This window comes from Eleginops maclovinus, chromosome 14, assembly GCF_036324505.1.
Source record: "Eleginops maclovinus isolate JMC-PN-2008 ecotype Puerto Natales chromosome 14, JC_Emac_rtc_rv5, whole genome shotgun sequence".
NCBI classification, from domain to species: domain Eukaryota; kingdom Metazoa; phylum Chordata; class Actinopteri; order Perciformes; family Eleginopidae; genus Eleginops; species Eleginops maclovinus.
Genome location: NC_086362.1, coordinates 8,901,362 through 8,922,566, shown reverse-complemented (window position 1 = coordinate 8,922,566; position 21,205 = coordinate 8,901,362). Strand labels below are relative to the sequence as shown.

General features: G+C 41.9%; 2 protein-coding genes across 6 annotated transcripts in view; both read right to left on the bottom strand.

Annotated features, from left to right (window-relative positions):
• Positions 1–21,205, bottom strand: part of LOC134875902 (protein phosphatase 3 catalytic subunit alpha) — a 66,678-nt gene that overhangs the window by 16,961 nt on the left and 28,512 nt on the right. For all 4 annotated transcript variants that reach the window (XM_063900635.1, XM_063900637.1, XM_063900636.1 and 1 more), the window contains exons 3-8: positions 15,533–15,657; positions 14,922–15,033; positions 14,365–14,510; positions 13,289–13,428; positions 9,526–9,603; positions 8,141–8,235 (exon numbers count right to left, since the gene is read on the bottom strand). In XM_063900635.1, the coding sequence (XP_063756705.1) occupies positions 8,141–8,235; positions 9,526–9,603; positions 13,289–13,428; positions 14,365–14,510; positions 14,922–15,033; positions 15,533–15,657 (696 nt within the window). The remainder of the gene's footprint in view (positions 1–8,140; positions 8,236–9,525; positions 9,604–13,288; positions 13,429–14,364; positions 14,511–14,921; positions 15,034–15,532; positions 15,658–21,205) is intronic.
• Positions 313–4,996, bottom strand: LOC134875631 (uncharacterized). Of its 2 annotated transcripts, XM_063900204.1 has the most exons (6): positions 3,934–4,996; positions 2,669–3,250; positions 2,303–2,446; positions 1,901–2,153; positions 740–1,425; positions 313–607 (listed from the first exon to the last, which is right to left on the bottom strand). In XM_063900204.1, the coding sequence occupies exons 1-5, from the start codon at positions 4,624–4,626 to the stop codon at positions 761–763; spliced, it is 2,337 nt and encodes a 778-aa protein (XP_063756274.1). In that variant the 5' UTR covers positions 4,627–4,996; the 3' UTR covers positions 313–607; positions 740–760. The 2 variants fall into 2 exon arrangements, 1 of the variants encoding a protein (XP_063756274.1); XR_010167251.1 differs by lacking the exons at positions 1,901–2,153; positions 2,669–3,250; positions 3,934–4,996 and having other exon boundaries at positions 313–1,425; positions 2,303–2,605.

Below are 21,205 nucleotides of genomic sequence, written 5' to 3'. Positions count from 1 at the left end.
AATTGAATTATTTTGGTTTTAGAGTCAGAAAAAAATTGTAACTGATGTTCTACTTACTGGCTTTATTCGCAGCTTTGAATGTCCTCTCAGGCTTTTAAAATCAATGGATGAAGGAAGCTTTGATTCAAAAGATTTTTTTTTTTTTACTAGAAGATCATAATCAGGGTTCCCCCAGGATTTTTAGTCTTAAATTTAAGACTTTTTAAGACCTTTTTAAGACCACTTTCAATAAAATTTAAGACCAACGTCGCACCTTCCCTGGTATGCGTATTAATGAAAAAATTGAAAATCAATCAATCAATCAATCGATCAATCAAATAAATAACTTTAATGAACAATATGCTCTGAGGACAACAGCTTTCAAAGATCTGCTTCAACATAACATTCACCATATTTAAACACAATAACTGTGTGAGGAGTGCATGTATGCACATGCACACGTCTGTGGGTGCGCCTTTGTATGGATGTTTTTTCCCAAAGTAACCTACAGCCTGTCTACACTGTATTTAAGTCATTAATTTAAGAACCATTTAAAACAATAACTGTGAGGGGTGTACGTGTGTGTGTGTTTGTGTGTGCGTGTGCCTGCATTCGTCTGTGGGTGTGCCTGTGTGCGGTTGTTGCAATCTACACTGTATTTAAGTCCTAAGACAGAATAATTTAAAACAATAACTGTGAGGGGTGTACGTGTGTGTGTGTGTTTGTGTGTGCGTGTGCCTGCATTCGTCTGTGGGTGTGCCTGTGTGCATTTCAATAGATCCTACAGCTTTTGGAGCTCAGCTCTTTTGGCAGCAATCTGTTCGTCCAGTTTAATGAGTTCAGCCATCTTTTCCTTGTGGCTCCTTCTAAAGGCATTCGATTTTGCTATTAGCTCCGCCATCTTGCTGCCTGCTTGCTTGGCTTCAGCCTGGTCTGCCAACTTATCAGCATCCCTGAGCAGATGTTCGGCTACCTCCTTGATGGATCTTCTGTGCTTTCTCAGTTGCTCCAGGTTCTCCTCAATGGCCTTTCGTTTTTCTGACTCTGCTTGAGATTCTCTCTTTTTTCTCTCCGTCTCAAGATGAATTCTATATCTTGCTCTGGAAGATGAGACCGAGGAAAGCAGGGCTGGCGTGAGGGGGACCTTGGTAACCCCTCCATGGAGAGAGATGTAGTCACAGACGATTCTCTGCGCTACAACGGTGTCTTCGTGAATGTTAGCAGTTTCAATTTCTTTGTTCACCGAAAAGCCCCGCTCAACTGTTGCCTGCCCGTGTGATAGAAGTAGAAGCTTCTGGATAAAGGACCAAAGTTGTGGGTAGGTCTCACTGATGATGTTACTTAGAAAGACATCCAGTCTTTTCTTGAATGGCTGGAAGGACTGAAATTCTTCAGTTCGGACCTCCAGGGACAGCATCTCTGAGAACTTCTGGGTGATCAGATCACCTAAGAAGAGTGGATGAAAGAGCATTCAAATAAATGTATAGCTACAATATCAGTAATATATTATTATTCATACGACTGCTTGATCTAATGTCCTATTGTGCTGTGTTAGCATATGCATTATGTTATGATTCTTATTACGTAGTTCCTATTTTTTGACCATCGGCCGCATTGGGAAGCTTCAATGAACTGTCACATTAAAGAGTGTTACAATACACTTAGTGCTATGCACTGCACAGCATTATTCTAACTTATAATGGCATGACAACAATGGCATAATCAGGATAACGAACTGCATTCGTAGATAAAACAAATAATGCACTTTGAGGTGTAACGCCTGTGCTACCACTTTGAACATGCAGTATTTTTTGATACAAGAATACCATGATGTTCTTTATCCCTTACGTACAGGTATTACATTAGTAAATTGTATGCTTATGTTTAGACCTCATCAATAAAATAATGTATGAATATGTACCAGCAGCAACTCCTCCATCCAACTGTCTGTCTTGTAGAAACTTCCTGACTATGCTCTTCATCTGTTTCTGACACAGTTCAGGGTTGCTGTACATAAAGGCTGGGTTCAGACAAGTTAATTGTCTAACAATCGGAAACTTCAAAGGGCTCCTCTCCTGAATCTTCTGGACCATTTTGGATAGACACTCCATGCATTGGTTTTGAAAATGTAGGATGGAAAGTTCCTCTGAGGATTTACTCCGCTGTTGGAGTTCCTAAGGATGAATAAGGACTAGCTGAAGTGAACTGTCCCTGATTACAACACAACTGTTTACAACACAACTCTCCTTGCTCTTTCCCTTTAACCACCAAATTGCAATTTTGTGAAACGCCTACTTGTCGGCCATGATTATTTCCAGAATACCTTTATGGCAGTCTCTGCACCAATGCCGATGTCCACTGCCTTTGGATGCACCCTCGACTGCTTGTCAGTGACATCAAGCCGTACCAAGTGCTGAGGTGTGACATCAGTCAGTAGCTCTCGCTTGATGAATCGCCTCAGCAAATTCTACAAAACAGGGAAAACATATCCGAGAATGAAAATGTCTTTGGGACACAGTAGCATCATTGTCACAATACACTTGAGCTATTTGAAATTGATTATATAGATGTAGTCTGTGGTCACATATTGGCCCAAATCAACCAGCAGTAGTCTTATTGTAATGAAAAGAGATGATGTTAAATAAAAAGACATATATTCACACAGATTCACTTAAAAGATTCAGCTTACCTTCAGTAATTCAGCCAAGTCATTGGCAAAGAATGGAAGCATAGGTTCATCCGTTTGATACTTTGTCAAGAAGGGTGTCACACTTCGTGAAACTGCCATGAAAAAATGCAGCTTTGCCAAAATAAGAGGGTCTTTGGTTGCCACCTCGATGGTGTCATAAGAAGACGTTCCAGGGTTTGGGAGCTTCTTGGTTGTAACAGCATCAACATATTTCTTCATGTCAGGCCAGATCTCAATGGCTCTCTGCACTACTGGGAGGTTCTCGATCCAGCGGTGACCACAGAAAGGCAAAGCAAAGGTTTTGGACTTTGTAAGATTGCAAAAATCCTCCCTTCTTGCTGGCACATTGTGAAAAATAGTATGAAGAGCTCTTAAGAACTTCTCCATATGCCACTCAGTGAATCCACATTTGACAGCATTATGTAGAGTGTGTAGCCCACAACTTCCCACTACAACCAACTGGGCACCCCCAAAATGCTCAGCATGCTCCGTCTGCAGCATCTCAAGAAAACGCCAATTGACGTTGGGTCCGTCCATGGACAAAGAGACCATCCTCCTCAAATCAAGGTCACGTAAACACTCCTACAAGAAATATCAGAAACAAAATTCAAACACCTTTGCAGTATTCTGTCATACAATATAAAAGTGCTCTATAACCATTTGTATCATGCTTTGGGTAGGGGAATATTGGATTGAACAAGTTGCTGATATAACAGTTTACACTATATACATTTTCATATGAAAGGGCAACAGATTTTTTTATTTGTTTTACATTTTGTCAGTCTTAACAGTAATAGACTACATATTACTGTGTAAGATTATAGAAGGCCTATTCATTATTCCACAGTACTGCTATTCCTGCAGTTTGTTGCCAGACTGTGTGAAAAGTTACTAACAAAACTATACTAGACAAATTGCTAATAACTTGTTCAGCTCAGTTGTTTTAAGAATCGCAATTCTTATCTAGGTAATGCACGGTAAGCAACTAAGAAAACGTGATGACTCAATATTGACAAAAACGATTTCCTCTAGATGGCAGTAGCGCATTAGCGCGGGCTCTGAAGTTAGCATGGGAATAATTGAACAGCCCTGTTTACATTTCATAAAGTAGCCTAGCTTATCTCTTGTGCAGAGCCTCACTGTAGCACGGATATGCTCTGCCTATATGGACTTTAATTTCAAAACATCCCTGTTTTACCTTTAGATTACATATTGAATTATCTTTTATTAAGTATTCTTCAGAAATGTTATCTGTAGCAACTTACCTTGAAATTACTGAGAAGGTCCACCGCCTTTGCATGGCCCATGAACTGCGAGCCAAAATATCGTGATCGAACACGGTCACCGTCCCAGTAGCGGAGATGGATGTCAAGCTGTTTGGTTTTTGTGCTTTTGTTGAGGCTTTCGTCCAACATTGGCACAAAACCAACAGCCTGGTTTACCTGCTCGGTGAGCTCCTTACTGATAAAAGGGACGAGACCGAACTTCGTAAGATACGCTGTCTTGTTGCTCCCGCATGAAAATGTTGCCGCGATTTGAGAGTCAGGGAACATGCATTTGAATACATCGGTGATGCCCTCATTGGAGGAGTAGGAGTGGTGTTCGTATACTGTCCTAAGAGTCCATATTACCTCTGCCTGCAGAGTTGGTGTTGACCCGCACAGTAACCCTGACAGTGGTACCTGCTGCAGTGGTGTAGCGCTAGCCACGGAGGTAGACTGCACTGAAGGTGGCACACAGAAAGTTGCTATCGGTGCCTGGCTCGAACGCACTTCAACCAATTTTGTGTGCTTAGCACTCTTCATATGGGAGTTCAAGGCTATATGCCCCATGGTCCCAAGTTTGAAGGTTTTTCTGCATAAAGTACACTGTGCCTCCCACACATTCCCTGGCACAGGCTGAACCCAGTTATACTTAGGGTCGTGTACCCACGACGGATTGAACCGACATTTGCCCATCTCTAGCAAATAGAGTAGCCTACTTTAATGTCAACACATTTTTTTCGGATTTCACTTCGCGCGAACTCAAAGACTGTACCAAAGAGAACACAATGCAATGCAGAGGGGGGTGTCAGCGTCTCAATCAGTTTACAATGAATCGGTACAGGTTGCCTGATATTTAGGATGTAACCTACTAAAATGCAACGTTTGGGTGTTCTAAGATTCGCTGTAACAACGAACAAAAAAATACATGTTGTGGCGCCGTATCAAATAAGGAGGTGGATGAAAATTAAGACTTTTTGAACAAAATTTAAGACCTGTGAACAAAATTCAATACCTTTTCAAGGCCTTAATTTACGAATACTAAATTTAAGACTTTTTCACGTTTTTAAGACCTCGCGGGTACCCTGATAATGGATTGAAAACAAATCTGAACTCAAGGTACTCAAAATATCTTTTTCCTGGAGTTTTTAACTGCTGCTCATGGTCCTTTTATCTTCGTCCTGCTTATGTTTTGTAAATCAAAGGATGGCTTATTATTTGTAGAGCTTGTCACGGTCCCAATCAATAATCCAGACACTAGTTATTATATCGTATAGGGACCTTGAATGGATATTGCTCAATATTGTATGTTAGTAAATCGTAATAACAACGAATAAAACTGATCATGATAAACTGTGATAGGGTTTCAATCCCAGTTGGTAAGAAACAACATTTCTCACGTGATATTACGCCGTCAATTTTTCTTATGTGAAGCATAAGCAAGCAAGTTTTGTAACTGAACCTTGTTTACAGGAAATTGAAGGGAAGCCCGGTGATAACAGATGGGAAGGCATCTGCAGCACGGGACACTCTCTTCTGGCTGGCACTCGTGACCAGGGGGAAAACTGAATTCCCTGCTGCACTGGCGTCATCACCGCCCGCTCTTACATCCTGATATTTATTCCAGTGGCAGGGCCAGGAGCCAATCATACCACTCCATTTCCTTTCTCTTGAAATCACCCTTAATTTCTCGACGACCTAGCACATGAACACAGGCAGGAAAAAAGTCCTGCGATGTCTGGACCCCTTGTCTTTGCAGCAGCACATTTATCTTCTTTTGAAAGACCCCAGCCTGCTGATTAAATTGTAGAGTGTTAGCCCTGAAGCTAGCGTCAACTCCTCCTCAAGCTAGCTCAAAGTGGACTGTTCTTTAAGGTGGACCAACTATTGTCATTACGTGACTAGCGGCTCCTTCTAATCCAGACAGGCCTAGAAAGGGTTAACAGGTGTGAGATGGATCTAACCGAGCCGATCCTTTATTGTCTGTGGGGTGTAATAAAAACCTTAGCAGTTCAGTATTCCAGCCTTTATCCCATCCACTATAGGCCGTTAGGATTCAGTTGTTGTCTTTTTGTGTCCAGATGATAATGACGCAGCCGAAAACATTCCATTAATACAAAACTGCAAGCAATCTCCACACTCCTCTACACACTGCAGACACTTCAGGACTCAAACAGTAAACACTGCTAAATCACTGCTGCTGCGTTTTCATTTAATGGATCAGGAGGGGCAGCGAGCGGGGCTACAGCTGCGACAGACAGCCGCTCAGCACCTGACCCTTAATGCAAAGCCAATAGTTTGGTAAGTAAGGAGGGGTAGTTGGCATCCCTGAAGCTGGACTTAGTCTTTATACAAATCACAACCCTGAGCATCAGTCACGTGTTGATCATTCTGACTCAGCGACAAGTTCAATTTACGTCTGCTGGGGGGGAGTTTTGCCCTGCCTGTCTGTGAAGCCTCGTACATATCCTGCGCCTCCTCCGCTCTGACACCCCCCCTCAGGTCTCATTGGTTAATCTGGCCAACTCCCAGCGCTATATTGATGGGACCCTGCTGACGCCTCCTCCGTCCTCTTTAAGATTTATGTTGCAACTCGATTGGCCATCAATCACGGGACATGCTCAGTGGGCACCCGGCCCGGCATGAAGCTAAGAGCAGACCAATTCATTACAGAGCTCTGCTTCCACCATTGAACCCCACCCACATGACTGATTAGAAGAGCATCAACAGGACTGATAGCCGGGCCTGTTCCAGGGAATTGTGCAACTGCGGGTGGAAAGCACATCAAACAGATGATTGATAAAGTGAATTGGGAACCGAGTAATTACATAACCACAACTTGTTGGAGTTTTAGGGGATTTAACATACAAGCCTCTGGAAAGAGGGATGTTTATTTGCTTTGGAGTTTTTTTCCCAGCTTTTATATTTGCCTGTTAAGCCAAGAGTCTGGCCGCTTTATGACAAGAGAAAAGTGAGTCTCGTTTTCAGACGGACAGTGAAGGAGGGGAGAAATAAAGAACATGTAGTCCTGCCAGGTAAGACGTATCTGTGTGCGTAAATGAAGTCAGTTCTGAAAACAAACACAGACTAATCTTTCTCTTTCAGATAACCACTCTTGCTCTGGGAGGCAAGTGAAGGTCAGCCAGTTGTGGCAGCAGTGTGCAGGCCAAATCATTTCAGATACTCTTGACTGTTCCATATTGAGCTCGAGAGGTGCAAATCATTTGCCAGGCAATTGGCTGCCAGAAGTAAAAAAGCGCTTGACATCTCTTTGTTTGTTTGTTTGTTTTGTGTTGACTGTGGGCCCTCGGAAGATTAGTTGGCATGGAACAAATGGGGTCCTAATAATACACCATCATCCAGACGGGCAAACTGCCACGCTGTTTCTTGACTCTCCTTATTGTACAGGGAAGCATGCAGGCAGGGGAAAGAGCAAACTGATGCAAGCTAATTTCAGCTCAAAGAAACACACCTGCAAATGGGCCAGCAGTAAACAGGATGGTAACACGTCCCAGCAGCAGCACTGCAGTATGAAGCTCTGCACGGCATTTCATCACAAGAGCAATTGCAACACAGCGTGCACCATCACCATCACTCTTTCCTTCCCATTTCCATTTCCTGTGGTTTGCCCACCGCCGCCTCCATCCAAACATGCCCCCACAACCAAAGCATATACTGTCTGTTCTCTGGGGGAAAGTGCTGACTCACAGCACAAAGGCAAGCCTATCTTGCTGCGTGGGCACCGAAGCACAGCGCAGGACGACACCAGGAGCCAAGTCAACCGGCACCGGGCCATTTCTATTCTGCCCCGCTTCATCACTGCAGTGACCTGAGCAAAATCACTGCTGCAGTGTCCAGATTTATCACTGAACAAGGACAACACTGGGACCAAAATGTTGTGTACAATGGGAAAGTGGTAATGGTTGATTTAAACCTTTTAAATATAATAAACAGGTCTATCTCTGCAGCTCCACAATACTTCAGAAGTATTCACAACTGTTACCTGTATGTTGTTCTTACTGAGATAACATTCTGATGAAGTGTGCAGCACTAACGTTACTAAAATAATAGAGCAATAAATCACAAACAGCATTCTCCAGCCAGGAGTTACCTGTGTGTGAATGTAAGCCCGAGGCCACATGTTGGTGTTGTGACACTGTGGCATTCATGTTATGAACCACTGAAAGATTGATAGCCTCCTTCTCCTTACCTTTGTTGTTGTAGACATCTAGGTAGTTAGGTGCGGAGAAGATGGTGATAAGGGACGGGAAGCCAGTGGTCTGACTCTTTCTGTACATGCGATATCTGGTAGAGAGCAGAAGTGAGCATTAGTGAAACCATTTAACCCAGGGGAGAGGATTAGCAAATGTCATTGTGTTTTTCTTGATGCATCAGCCAGGGGGGGCAGCTTGGCATCTCCTCAGGAGAGTAAATCTCTGAGTTACAGGTTAAGCATGCCCTCAAACCCTGATCTGCCTTGCTGTGTCCAAATACCCTGCTTTGAATTTGAAATGGGTCAGAGCCTTTAGGTAAACTGTACTGACTTGGATGATTTGAACATCTATTTATAGGGATTTTATAAAAAAGATGCAGAGAAAACATAGTTGGCTAAGCTGTCTTGGGGCAGAAATCTCACCTGAGACCATGTCCCATGTGACCAATGCTCTGGGGGGGGGGCAACTGTAAACAACCTTAACCTGGCTCGAAGGGAGATCAGAGACATATCCACCCTCCTGCCCAAAAACTTTTAAAGAGCCTTTATCAAACATCCAGGGTGAACCGTGATGAATAATATACGAGCAGCCTGGTGGTGGTTGAGTTGAGAGTAAAGTTTTACACATGCACTGCAATCATGAACATATCTAGACCTGATCCTGCAGATGAGGTCCAAAGTTCCTATTAAAGGGGCCCTATTGTGCTTTTCTGCCCTTTCCCTGGAGTGTGTTATATAGCTGTTTGTGCATGTACATGGTCAGCAAAGGCTAAAATCCCGTAGTTGCCTCTAGAGGGATTCCCCCCCCCTGCCTGAAACGCCTCCATTGTTTTTCTTCTGTAACATAATGACATCACTATTTAACATTTGCTCTTCTATTGGCTAGCGCTTCAAAACATTGTATGCTATAGGCTAAGGGGGCGGGACATCTCTAAGCCGTCGATGAACAGCCAGCTAACCAATCAGAGCAGACTGGGCTCTGGTTTCAGACAGAGGGTGAAAGGAGGTGCTGCAGCACAGGCAGTGTGAGAAAATAAAGAGCTTTTTGAACATGTCACAGTAGATGCACAAAATGTAAACCTGAAAGCAGCAGAATATGTCCTCTTTAAAAACTGGATATGCAGTATAGGGACACAACAGAAGCAACCTTATTAAACCTTACTTCTTGGATCATTGTCTTAGTATCACATCTGGCTGACTAACCCCTAATGCTGGATACATTTTAATTTCTTGGATCAACACGACTTCTCTCAAAAGTTCACACTGCAGCGAAGCGGCTCTCCAGACAGGTGCGAGCAAACACACAGCGCACCGGGGAAGCTTTCAGCCTAATACCCTGACTCACTGACGGTGTGATGGGAGCAGACAGAATAAAAACTCACCCAGCATCCTGCGCTTCATGGGCCCGGATGACGGATAATAAGTTATTGTGTTGTAGAAAGTCACAGACTGCAGGGTAGCTGTAGAATAAAAGGAGAAACATTTAGGTTTAGTCATGAGTCAAGAAAAATCCCGGCAAGATCCAGAAGAAACATCGATAGAAATAACTAAATAAGTCATAGGTTTTATGGATTGTGGTCGGAGAAACAGTAAATATCCAACACATGGCTCAGGCTGAATGTATTCTCAAACCATCTGTGGCCGTTACCTTGAACACCTGGCTCCAAGGGAAGGCTTTGTATCAATTTCAAACTTTAAATTTAAAACAGGTCTTAAAAGATGTTGCCAGCAAAGTTACGTTGACTCATATATTCAATAGCATGCCTAACTTTTAACCAAGCTTTCAAACTGAAAGAGGAGTAGATGTGATCCGGCTCAAATAGAGGATTGTATTTGGGAATAAAACTCAAAAAATGACAAGTGACACATCATCCGGAGCAGACTGTTTCTTCAAGTCATAAGGCGATCACTGGGGAGTGTTAAAGCACATTTATACTCATGCTGATCTTTTCAGTCTGTGAGCAGAACAACTCAAAGCTTTACTGCCAAATATCAAACTGCAATATGGTTTCAGAGTGTTCCTTAAATTCAAGGTTATTTATTAAGTAAAATCTCCTCAACTGAAGACAAGTCACGATTCAAACGGCTTCAATACAATGATTTTTTGTTTGTTTTTGGGAACAAACATGATTAAAACCTCAGTGGGTCCAGGGTTTTTGGATCGTGGGATGCTGTGGAATGAACGGAGTGAGTGACGGCTCATAATGAATGACTGGCACCTTTGCATTACATCTGCAACACTTAGTGAGTGTGGGAGGACTTTTTTAGCGACAATAATGGGGGCAAAAATTCTTGTTGTTTTTGCAGTTTCATCTCAGGATTTTTAGCTGAATAAAATAAAAGTCACCGTGTAACTTTTACAGAAATAGGGATTACATTTTAGAGAACCTCCATTATAAATCTGTCTTTTTACCAAGGGTTGTTCTCATCCTTTAAATTGTTTTTTACTCCTCTTCATAGCAGTCTAAAAGCCCTAAAGTCACTCCTTCTGACCAACCAATAGCTCATATTTGTGTTGAATTCCTTCTTAATTTAAACGATGTCCCGTGTGTGTATGCCCCTAATCTGTTACTGATAGTGTTTATGAATATTTGAACTTATTATACTTTTTTTTTGTTTCTTTTTCCAGATTAGTTTTGCTGACTTGATGTGTGACATTGTTTTAGGAATATCATTTGTTGTAAGGACGCATATTTTGTTTGGAGAACTTACCTCCATGTCTAAAATGATTGACAGACACGCGCAGAATGTGGATATTACATTATTGTGGATATTTCCTTTCATATGCTGCCTAAACAATGGCCACTTTTCAAGCCCTTAGAGAGGCACTTTTCTTTCCTATACATTGCACCTTTCTTGCATTTCTCAAATGTAAATGAAGAAACAAACACTCACGCCGTATATTGTGTTTGTTCAAAAAGAGGTATGATTTTGTATTAAGTTCTGTAATCCTAGCTCGACGCCCCTGCAAAACCAGAGTGCAACAATGAGCAACTCCCACATGCAGCAATCAAAAGCAAACTATACATTGAGGCTTCCGACCTCTCGGGGGAAGTACTGGGAGATTTATTTTTCTTCTGCAATAAAACCAAAGATTTAAATTGCTTTTTACATTACATTACAGACATTATTCTGTCTCTGAAATCTACACAATAAACACTGAGGTTTCTTGATACTAGCTGAAGTTTGATCGACAGGGTAAACTATTATGGGCGCTGTATTGCTCCTAATGCGGGGGCATGCCTGTAATAAAGTGTTATATGCTGTAAGTAAATGGCCCTTAATTTGACTGGCCTGCTATTGTATACATAGTCAAATAGCATGCTTTGCTGCAGCCGTATATTATTCTAAGTGTGAGAAACCATTATGGGAGACTGAAAAGGAAAGGTTCATTACCAATGTTGGATCATGTAGACATGAGAACACTCACAACAAACATCTGCTGGGAGCGATGAGGAAAGGAGGGAGCGTTTGTCAAGGAGGGAATTAAAAATGCAACGAGTTTTTCAGGGGGGAAGAAATAAGGAATACATGTTTTATTTCTCACTTGATTTCCTGCAGCAGATGTAGATAAACGCCATATGGAGCCATTCGGCAGACAAGATACGTTTTTGGCCTAGTTTGCTTTTCTGAGTTTAGTGCGGCTTCCATCTGTCCGACAACAGGGCGCAGATGTTAATTAGCTTCTTGGACAACACGAGGAGTTGTGCAAGAAATCACTTAATCAAAGTAGCATGTTATGTTAAAAGTTAAAGGTTTTCATTTTTGTTGAATATCGATAGCTTGAATAATGAAAAAGATGCAGGGAAAATCACTCGAGGCCGATTCATGTGTGTTGCTGAGGGGAGGCTAAAATAAAAGCAACCACATTCGAAACATGTGCAATTTCATGCCTGAGTTGCATTTGTAAAAGAGTTACGAGCGTGCCTACGGCGCAGGGGGAAATTATTGGTTGCTGCAAGACAGAAGCAACAAAGAGGCGGATGGTTTTTGGGGAGGGGGAGTTGAGGAATGGCTCTCTCTCAGTCTGGCTTAAACACGCTCGTAAATCCTGAATGCCAGTGTGATGCCAATTAGTGACCATGCCGCGGGGCAGACGGAGTGAGGGACACTGATGAAAACAAGGCTGCAGAGGAATTTGGAGCAAAAATGGCAGAAGCCTGACCAGGACGAAGGTAAAATGCTAACAGACGTATCAGTCTGAGGTAAAAAGGCCACATTGCATAACATTTCTCTTTGGGTTAAGTGATACAAAAATAAAGAGCCTGTTGTGGATCTGCAGTGTGATGGATTTTCTAAGCGTGGACATTAAAATACTATTAATGGTTATGAAACACCTGTTATTAAAAAGGAAAACGCAGAGCAGGAGTTTCTGGCGGCCTGCTCGAGGTGAAGTAAGAACTGCTTCGGCCATAATGAGCGGAGGGAGCGCCGAGCACATTTAGAGAGGACTGTGCCTCGCGGTAATGTGCCAGTTCATTACATTTTGTGACAGTGTGAGCAGCCTGCTCCCAGCATTTCCTCTGCTTGTTCAGTTACTCAGCTCAATTGAAGGTAGTGTGGATTACATAAACAGAAGAGTCAGTATTAGGAGGAGACTCAAGGACTCCTCTAAAGCACATCTCTCTTCTCGGGGATGAGGAATAGCAGGGGTAAGAAAACAAAAAGGGATGCAAAATGGAAATTTGGCAGCAAGGATTCTTGATTTATCAACTCTTTGACCAGATGATGCTTTTATTTTCCAGTCTGGTTTGTGATTACTAAAGTACTTTATCGCCTTCTTGTCTTCAAGCTCACATTTTCAACCATCGAAATAATTCATTGTATTGAAGATCGCTGCAGCAATGAGGTTTCCACAGAAAGCCAAAGTAATGAGAGGAAGAATTTCTTGTTTTCCTAAAAGTAGTATACATACTCTTTAAAATATACTACTATTATGTTTTGAATTCAAGTGCCCAATATAAAACTACATGTTGGCTGAATTTGAGTCATAAAGATTGAAGATTGCGGCCGATTTTTGATACAATAAAACATAAATATAAGCTGTTATCCATCCGGCTGTTGGCTGGAATCCTTTATGAAATGTTCCAAAGAAAATCAACAACACAGAAAAGTGATAAAACTCTGTAATTGCAGGAGACTCGCCTGTAGAAGTAGGAGCAGCCTCGCACCGTGTTGTGTGTGAAATGCTCTTGGCTCTTCTCGTTCCCAAAGTCCTCCAGGGGGTCGGACCACAGCAGATCGCACATCGGACCGTATGCCGGGGGCTCTTTGAATCTGTCTAGCTGTGGAAGAAGAAGTCAGGACTCCTGTCAGCCTCTTTCACTGGGAAATGACACGGGGATTCTGCATACTCAGTACCTAGAAGGCTTTAACATAATGTAAATGACTTGGCCTTCAGATGAGGATAGGTCTTTCTTGAACAAAAGCTAGTGGATTACCGGCCGGGCAGCGTGATGGACACTTCAATAGAGCAAATTCTATTATGCATGCCCTCTGATTGCAGCCACAAAACCCATTTGGAATGATTGAATTAGATAGAGAGCAGGATCGGACTCTTGAACATTGTTTAATCAGAGTGAGGAGCCGACCCGGTGCTTACATTCCCTCGTGTGTACGTCCTGAGACACATCTGGGGGAATCACTTCATACACTGCGACTATGATTGTTATTTTCACGGCACATCATGCTAAATCTAACACAGTTCTTTCCCTCATTTACTTTGAACAAATGCAGCAAATATATGAGGCGGACAGGAAGTTTCAATAGTATTTAAAAAGCCATTAAGGGGGTACTTCACCCACAAAGTATTAAATATCAGTTAATAACTTCATGCTACCTAGAGTTCTTGAAGAAAACTTTATTTTCTTACATGCCTCCATGGGGAATTACAATTAATTCATCTACATGTATTGGTTCTTTATCCATGGTGAAAGCAAGCAAGAAAAATAATGTTTTCTTACATTTTATTTATTGACTTAGTTTGCCCATTCATGTACTTTGTTCAAAATGGGAACATGTTTTTTACCCAGAATATGAATAAACTAAATAACATGCATTATTGGATGCCAAAAGCCCTTCAAATAAAAAATAAGTGAGAAACTAATAAAGAAATGGTCATTTTGTGGGTAAAGTATTCCATTAATGGATACTTCTAATAACACACACGGCCTGTCATTTAATGAAATTAAAGATTAAATGGTCTCGAATCAGACACATACTTTCCTGATGTCGTCAAGATTTGTGATTTCTGGAGACAGCCCTCCGTGTACACACAGGAACTGCTGGTTCATAAGTGCAGCCAGGGGAAGGCAGTCGAAGGCGTCCATACATGCGTCATACACCCGCTCTGAATACTTAATTCTACCTGTCATGGGGGGAAACAGGGCAGGGAGAGGAGAGCATGCCAAGTCAAACAACGCCACTCTCATACATCGGGGCAGTGTGCTAGACTGGGAGGGAAAGCTCCCCAAAGTGCCAAAAAACTTCCCGAACACATTTTTTAAAAACGGTACAATTTCACAGCTCTTTTGTGTCCTTTTTCTGCCTCCTCCGTCTGAGTCTAACAGAAAAAAATTCTGACGTGTAAATATCGAAAAGGGTAAGAGTGAGTGAATCCCACAGCAGGCCAGAGGGCGCTTTTAAGAGAGCGTCTGAGGTTGGAGGCTTAACGGGATGCATAATAAACAGCTTTTAGAAAGAATAACTCGCTTCCCCTTCCCCTCGCTTACACTCAATTGAGATCAAAAGGGTAAGAAAGTGCCAAAGCATTACTTACATTCCTGCTTAAATGTGAAATACTCTGTTAAATGTCTACATTCATGATTCCCACGCAGCAAAAACAGTGTTTTGGGGTAAAGGATCTTTAAGGCCCACAAGTACAGCACACACTGAAACAGAGAAGCACAAAGAGGATCGGTTAGCTCGTCATCCTTGAATTACACCGGAAACATGAAGTCAAGTCAATATCAGAGTACAAGATATTCTGCTTTTAATGAAACATTCATGCGGGACCTTTTGTGGCTTTCTGCAAGAGATGACAATGCTTCAGAGGAATCATCAGAGGACAGGCACACTCCATTACAATATATTTTATTAATAAAAGTATAGGCGAGGAGACGGCTGCAAATGCATATCTAAGTAAATTCTAACCTGCAGCCACAGATTAAATATACGTATCATTCTTTATATTAAAAATCGCTGTCCATATAACCCTCAGATACACCGTGACATTTGCTATCCGTGCAGCTCCATTTGAAGTTATTACAAAAGCCCGTCACCACTCGCAATATGTGCAGCCTGATTTGATCTCCGCTCAGAGGAAGCTATTAATAAACACAGTGTGTCACAGTTGATTAGGCCCTCGTGAGGACAGAAACAAATACTCACTTCAATACTGAAATACCCTCTGTCAACGTAGTCCCCCAGGAAAAGGTAGCGCGTGGATGCTGGTGATCCTCCGACTTCAAACAGCTTCATCAGGTCAAAGAACTGCCCATGGATGTCTCCGCACACTGGGACGAGAAACAGAAAGCACATCAGGATCACAATTTTTACCAGACATGACAGCTTGGAGGGAGTATTTGCTTATTTCCATATTTGCAGTCAGATGTTAGAAGATAAAAATGCTTCACATCCCATGTCGTACACATGTGAACTATGCTGGAATAACTATTTACGACATCTGGTAGTTCATTTTAAATCAGGTTATTTATTTAACAATGTGAATTTTATTTGTATAAAGTGCTCATTTGAGGCTGAAAAAAGGCAGCGTTTTAGACGGACCACTGTTCCCTGACAGCTCCACAGCCCACGCTTACTGCAGGAAATTATGCAAAGAACAGACCTGAGAACAACATGAAACACAATGTTGCTTTGGACAAAATAGGACAAGCATTTCTTTACTCAATGTTCACTGAAATGGGGCATTTAATCCGAATCTATTTCATTCAAAGAAAGATGGAAGCATTATTGTGAATAACCAGGCATGGGATTAACAAGCACTCACTGCAAATATGGATCCAGGTTTGTTCCATTTCTCGCCTTAAATCTCATCAAAAATATATTTTAGTTCACCGTCTTCACTTCAAAATGAAAAGAACCATAACCATAACCATAACTGGCTCAAGTGTGTATTTTCATACCTCACTTTTCCACAGCATCCTCATTCAGCCTCTCTACAACCTTGAGGTGTTTCAACTGTAACACCTTTCATTGCCAAAAACACTCAAACTTCAATGGCTGAAACAACTGGAAAGCTTTCCATCTCTCCCGGTTAACCGTGATTACAAATCTGCTTGTCACAGCGATAAACAGATAATTGCTGAGAGCACTTTCCCTTTTTTCTAACAGCACTGACAGTCTGTTACTCCCCTCGAGGTTGAATCCAGGATATTGCTGGTGTCATGTCCCTCCTGTACGGATACTAACGGCGCTGCAGCAGCTGTTAAAGAGCATCGAGGGACTGTTCTGGGATAAACCCATCCACGTAAGAAACCGGGAAGCGCAAATCACTTGACCTGGACCGATGTGACCCTGTGCTCCGGTACTCTCTGGGGGGGACGAGGGGCGCAGAGGCTGCCGGAGATTTGCTGCTTAGCTGCCGGAGACTGACAGGGTGCGCGGAGGTGAACTGATTTAAAGGCCTGGGGTCAATTTTGTCGACACTATAAAGGTTGGTTCAAGAGGTCGGCTTCACCTGGAGCTTTTCTTTATGGAGGGACAAATCTGCTCATTTTGCATCCCATTTGGTGGGTCCTTTATGTAATAATTGAAATGACTAAATTTCGCTTAGGGCTCCAAGTGGGCCTGGTGCTGCCCTGATGATGGACCTGTGATGGAAAAAATTAAGAGACCACTTCAGCATTAACAATTTATAGGTATGTCTTTGAGTTAAATGTTTTTTTTTCTTTTTTTTGTATTCTCTAAACTACTGACATTGTTTCTCCGTGTTGGAATTCAGCAGACACTTGAATGGCTGATAAAGATTTAAGACAAATTTGGAGAGGTCTCTTAATTTCTTTCGCTGCTGTATGTTGAACGCACATCATTCGGCATGAGCTTTGGTTTTGGAAATGCAAGGAAGTACCTGAAAGCTCAACACAAACAGTATTTAAGAGAGATAAGTCAATTCTTCACATTCAATCTTACAGAAACTTTACCTGACGCTATTTCACTAGGTGAGTACAGATGACACATTCAAATGAATAGAAAAAAAGTTACCATGCACGAACAAGCATGAGATGGACCTTTTGAAAATGTTTATTCTCTTGCTTTAAATGATGGTTTCAAGCCTTCATTTTTCATCGTGTTAAAATGCGCATTATTTCATTGTCACAAGTCGTCTAAAACACAGTACACCAAAGACTTCCATTGGTATTGTAGCATCATATGGCAAGACATTTGAAGAACTCAAAACAGCAATTAGAACTAACACGATAAGTGACTTGCAGCCTTTCCGGTTCAGTAAACAAGTTTGAAAAGTCACCTTCTTCACCTGACAGCTGTAATAAACCACACCAATCAGCGACATCACGTCACGGCATAGGCAGCGATGATAAGCATCCACGTTTGATGTCAAACTGCCGCAACATCTATTCTTCCAACAAATGGCTAATTAAGTAATTAAAAACATGGCAAATAGATGGAAATCTAATTAAAAAAAGGACAGAGCTTTTTTCCTGAAGCTTTGTATTGCTCTGTGAACTGTATCTAGCAGGAAGAACTACAATAGGAGCCTGTGAAAAAGTCTTTCAGAGAGATACCCAATTAGTGGGAGCTGGAGGACAACGTTGGAGAGCAATTATCTCGAGTTACGAGCCTCGTGAGGCAGCGCTGAGAATCAGCTCTCCTTGACTGAATCGTAAACCTCCGCTTTACCATTTGTCTTTTATTAAACCCACACTGTGGAACTTTTAAATCCACAGTCGGGACCAACTTCAAAAAAGGGAGCCTCGCTATTTTTTGTCTGATTTGAAAGATGTCCATTTGCAATCAAGCAAATGCTACTGCGCTCCAAACGTGAAGCGGCGCTTTATTTTATACTGGTTTTAAGATTTCTTGAAAATTGGTTAATTGGAACAGATATGGCTCAAACAATATTTAAATGAAGAAAACTTAATTTGTAGCTATAGTGCGTTGATAATGTAGCCCTCATAAACTGTACTCTACAAATATTCAAATAGCTTGCTGGGATAACTTTACCCTTTGCTTCAAATACCTGGTTTATATGGTTAAAGTAAAAGCCAATGTGACTTTTAAATAAGGCCTTAATTGGGCAGAAAAATTATCTGTCTGACAAATTAAAGCTTATTAAAACCCAAAGGTATGAGTATAAAACTAACAGCAATTAAAGAGAATGACAATGTTTTCTGCATCCTAGTCAGTCATATTTAGGGTTAATGTATAACTCAAAGTCAGGATGCAATTTATATTACTTTATCACCTTTTATTGCAACACCACCTTATTACAGTCAATTCAAAAAAGTTGCCAAATTCTTATCTCCTCCATTGTTATTGTCCAACCAACAGCCATTGATCCTTATGCTCTTCAACACAATTCAAATACTGACTATATATGGTTTTTTTCATAACTATATCACAAATTACATCCCCAATTCAGACATATCCTTAACCTTAACCTTAGCTTTGAAGAATGTGACTTTATGTCAAAAGATAACTGAGAAAAGACTGGTTATTGCTATGGAGATGGTTCATAAAATCCCTTCAACAGATGATGAACGGCTAACAGAAAGAGAGCGAACTCCACCTGCTCCTGTCAAATACTGACGGACAGAAGTGTTGGTGGTTAGTTTTGCTCCTGTTAGCGTCAAAGAAGTGGAGACGGTCTTATTTGTGAAACAGCACAATCTGTTCCACATCTTGTCAACACTTCACATTTTGATGCAACCTTGTGTGCTCCATTTTGAAATAATTGCTGTCAAAGACAAAAAAAAAACACGTAAGCTGCTGCTGACCTGATAAAAGACCTCTACGAGCATCACCTATGGCAACAACAAACACACAGATGGAAGCAACAGGCATCTTTCTCTGGGAGGTCCTTAACACCCCTCACATTACACTGTGCTCCCATACTGTCTGAAGGGATGACCACCAAGAGAGCCATTACTGGGAGGATTCAGTGAAGGAAAATGACCAATGTTTTAATGTTTTTAGGAGTCTGCTGGAGGGAGAACCTGAAGCACACGTCCAGCAAACTGTGCGGGGGAGGAGTGCTCGCTCCTCCAGCTGACCTTTCGGAAAGCTGTCACTTGCTGGTGAATAAAACAGCGGGGTGACACCAAGGGGTTTAATCACGGACCCAGAACACCAGATGTAACAGTTACAGGGAATATATTCGCCTAATTCTGCTTGATGAAAAACAGAAATGCTACTACGCCACACTCCTTTAGCTGTGCTCTATCGCAGTAAACACACAGTCATCCATCGCTGTGCTCCAGTACACCTACAGACACGCTTTGCCTCCCTCCCTCTTGTCACACAACACACAGAGCCCACATAAGAAGAGCGGGTGGGAGTACATTATCTGGAGTGAGAAACAATTCGTTCTGGCCATCTCCTGCCTGTGCACTAAAGTGATCTCCCTGAGTAGCAGCATATCAGCAGGCAGCAGCTAGTGAGTGGGCGGTGGGCATTACACAACCTGGCTTCAGAACCTACACAGGCCACTCCAAAGGCCGGCTCATTGAGCGAGAGAGATCCACGGGCCAGGCAGACTGTGCCAGATCATGTTTTGATTGAGACCGCGTTGATAACAATACCTCAGGTTTTATGACGGCACTCTTTCGAGAGCGTATATCCTGCGGAGAGTGCGTTTATGCAAAGGCGGAGCTTGCTGTTATGAACATCAAAACTGGATTTGACGTTTAACATGCTGCCATCTCCCCAACAGCAGCAACAATAAATGACGATGTCTGATTGAGAGGAAGAGCTCAACCAACTTTGACTAACTGTGTTGGCGTAAACCACTGATTTCCTTACAGTGAAGCACCCCTTTGTAGTAGCTTGTGTATTGTATGGCTATGAGCTCTGGATTTATTTTTCTTCTTAGAAGCATAAAAGAAAACCAACAATGCTAGATTCATGAAGTAGATACCGATCCATGTTCCAGGATACATTTTACCAACAATGCTGTATCTGCAATAAGCTTTTATCCATCTAGCTGTAATATCCACATTAGTGTATTTCTCATTGAAATGCTGTTGTATTACTGCCTATGTTTTGAATCTTTAAAACAAAACTCAAAACATATTTTACAAATGAGCCTTTAAGGAAGCAAACTCCTGCTCTCTGTAGCACTTCCTCAATGTCACCTGATTGTGTGTTGAATCATTGTACCTTTAATCTAAATGTAATTTTTACATGTCTTTTACTGGTAACTGTTTTCTATTTGATATACATTTTCTGTCAACTGTGAAGCACTTTGAACTGCATTTATTGTATGAAAGTTGCTATAGAAATAAAATAAAAAATAAAGACTTATTATTGGAAAGGTCCAATTGCTGCACACAATTGCCATTGTTATCAAGGTCTTATCAACCTTTTTAAAGTGTACACAAGTAATTCCATGTCAAGGTCCTTCACCAAGAAAACATTTGAAAAGAAATATCTTATATGATGAAATGCAAACAGCTGAGGTTGAAAGCATTTCAGATTCTTCAGGAGACCTCAACATGTCCTGAAAAACTGCACTCCTGTTTGTTAGAGACAAACAGGGTTGAGGTGATGAACGGAGTAAAAGCTGGCTGTTGCTTGGCGATGTGGCTGTAGGAGCTTTATGGATGGGTGTGTGAAGGCCATGGTAGCAGCTTGTACTCAGTGGCCTAAGCCCAGCTTCGTCACACACACAAACACACACATACACACACACACACACACACACACACACCCTCCCTCCGCGAAAAAACCCCCACCTGCCATCTGGCCAAACCAGGAAGTGACTATGTGAATGTGAGAAGCGGAGAGAGGGAGAGAGAGAGCCGACATGACACGGTGCTTTGCATCCATGATAAATATTTACTCGCTAATTCGCTGAGCGTGTGT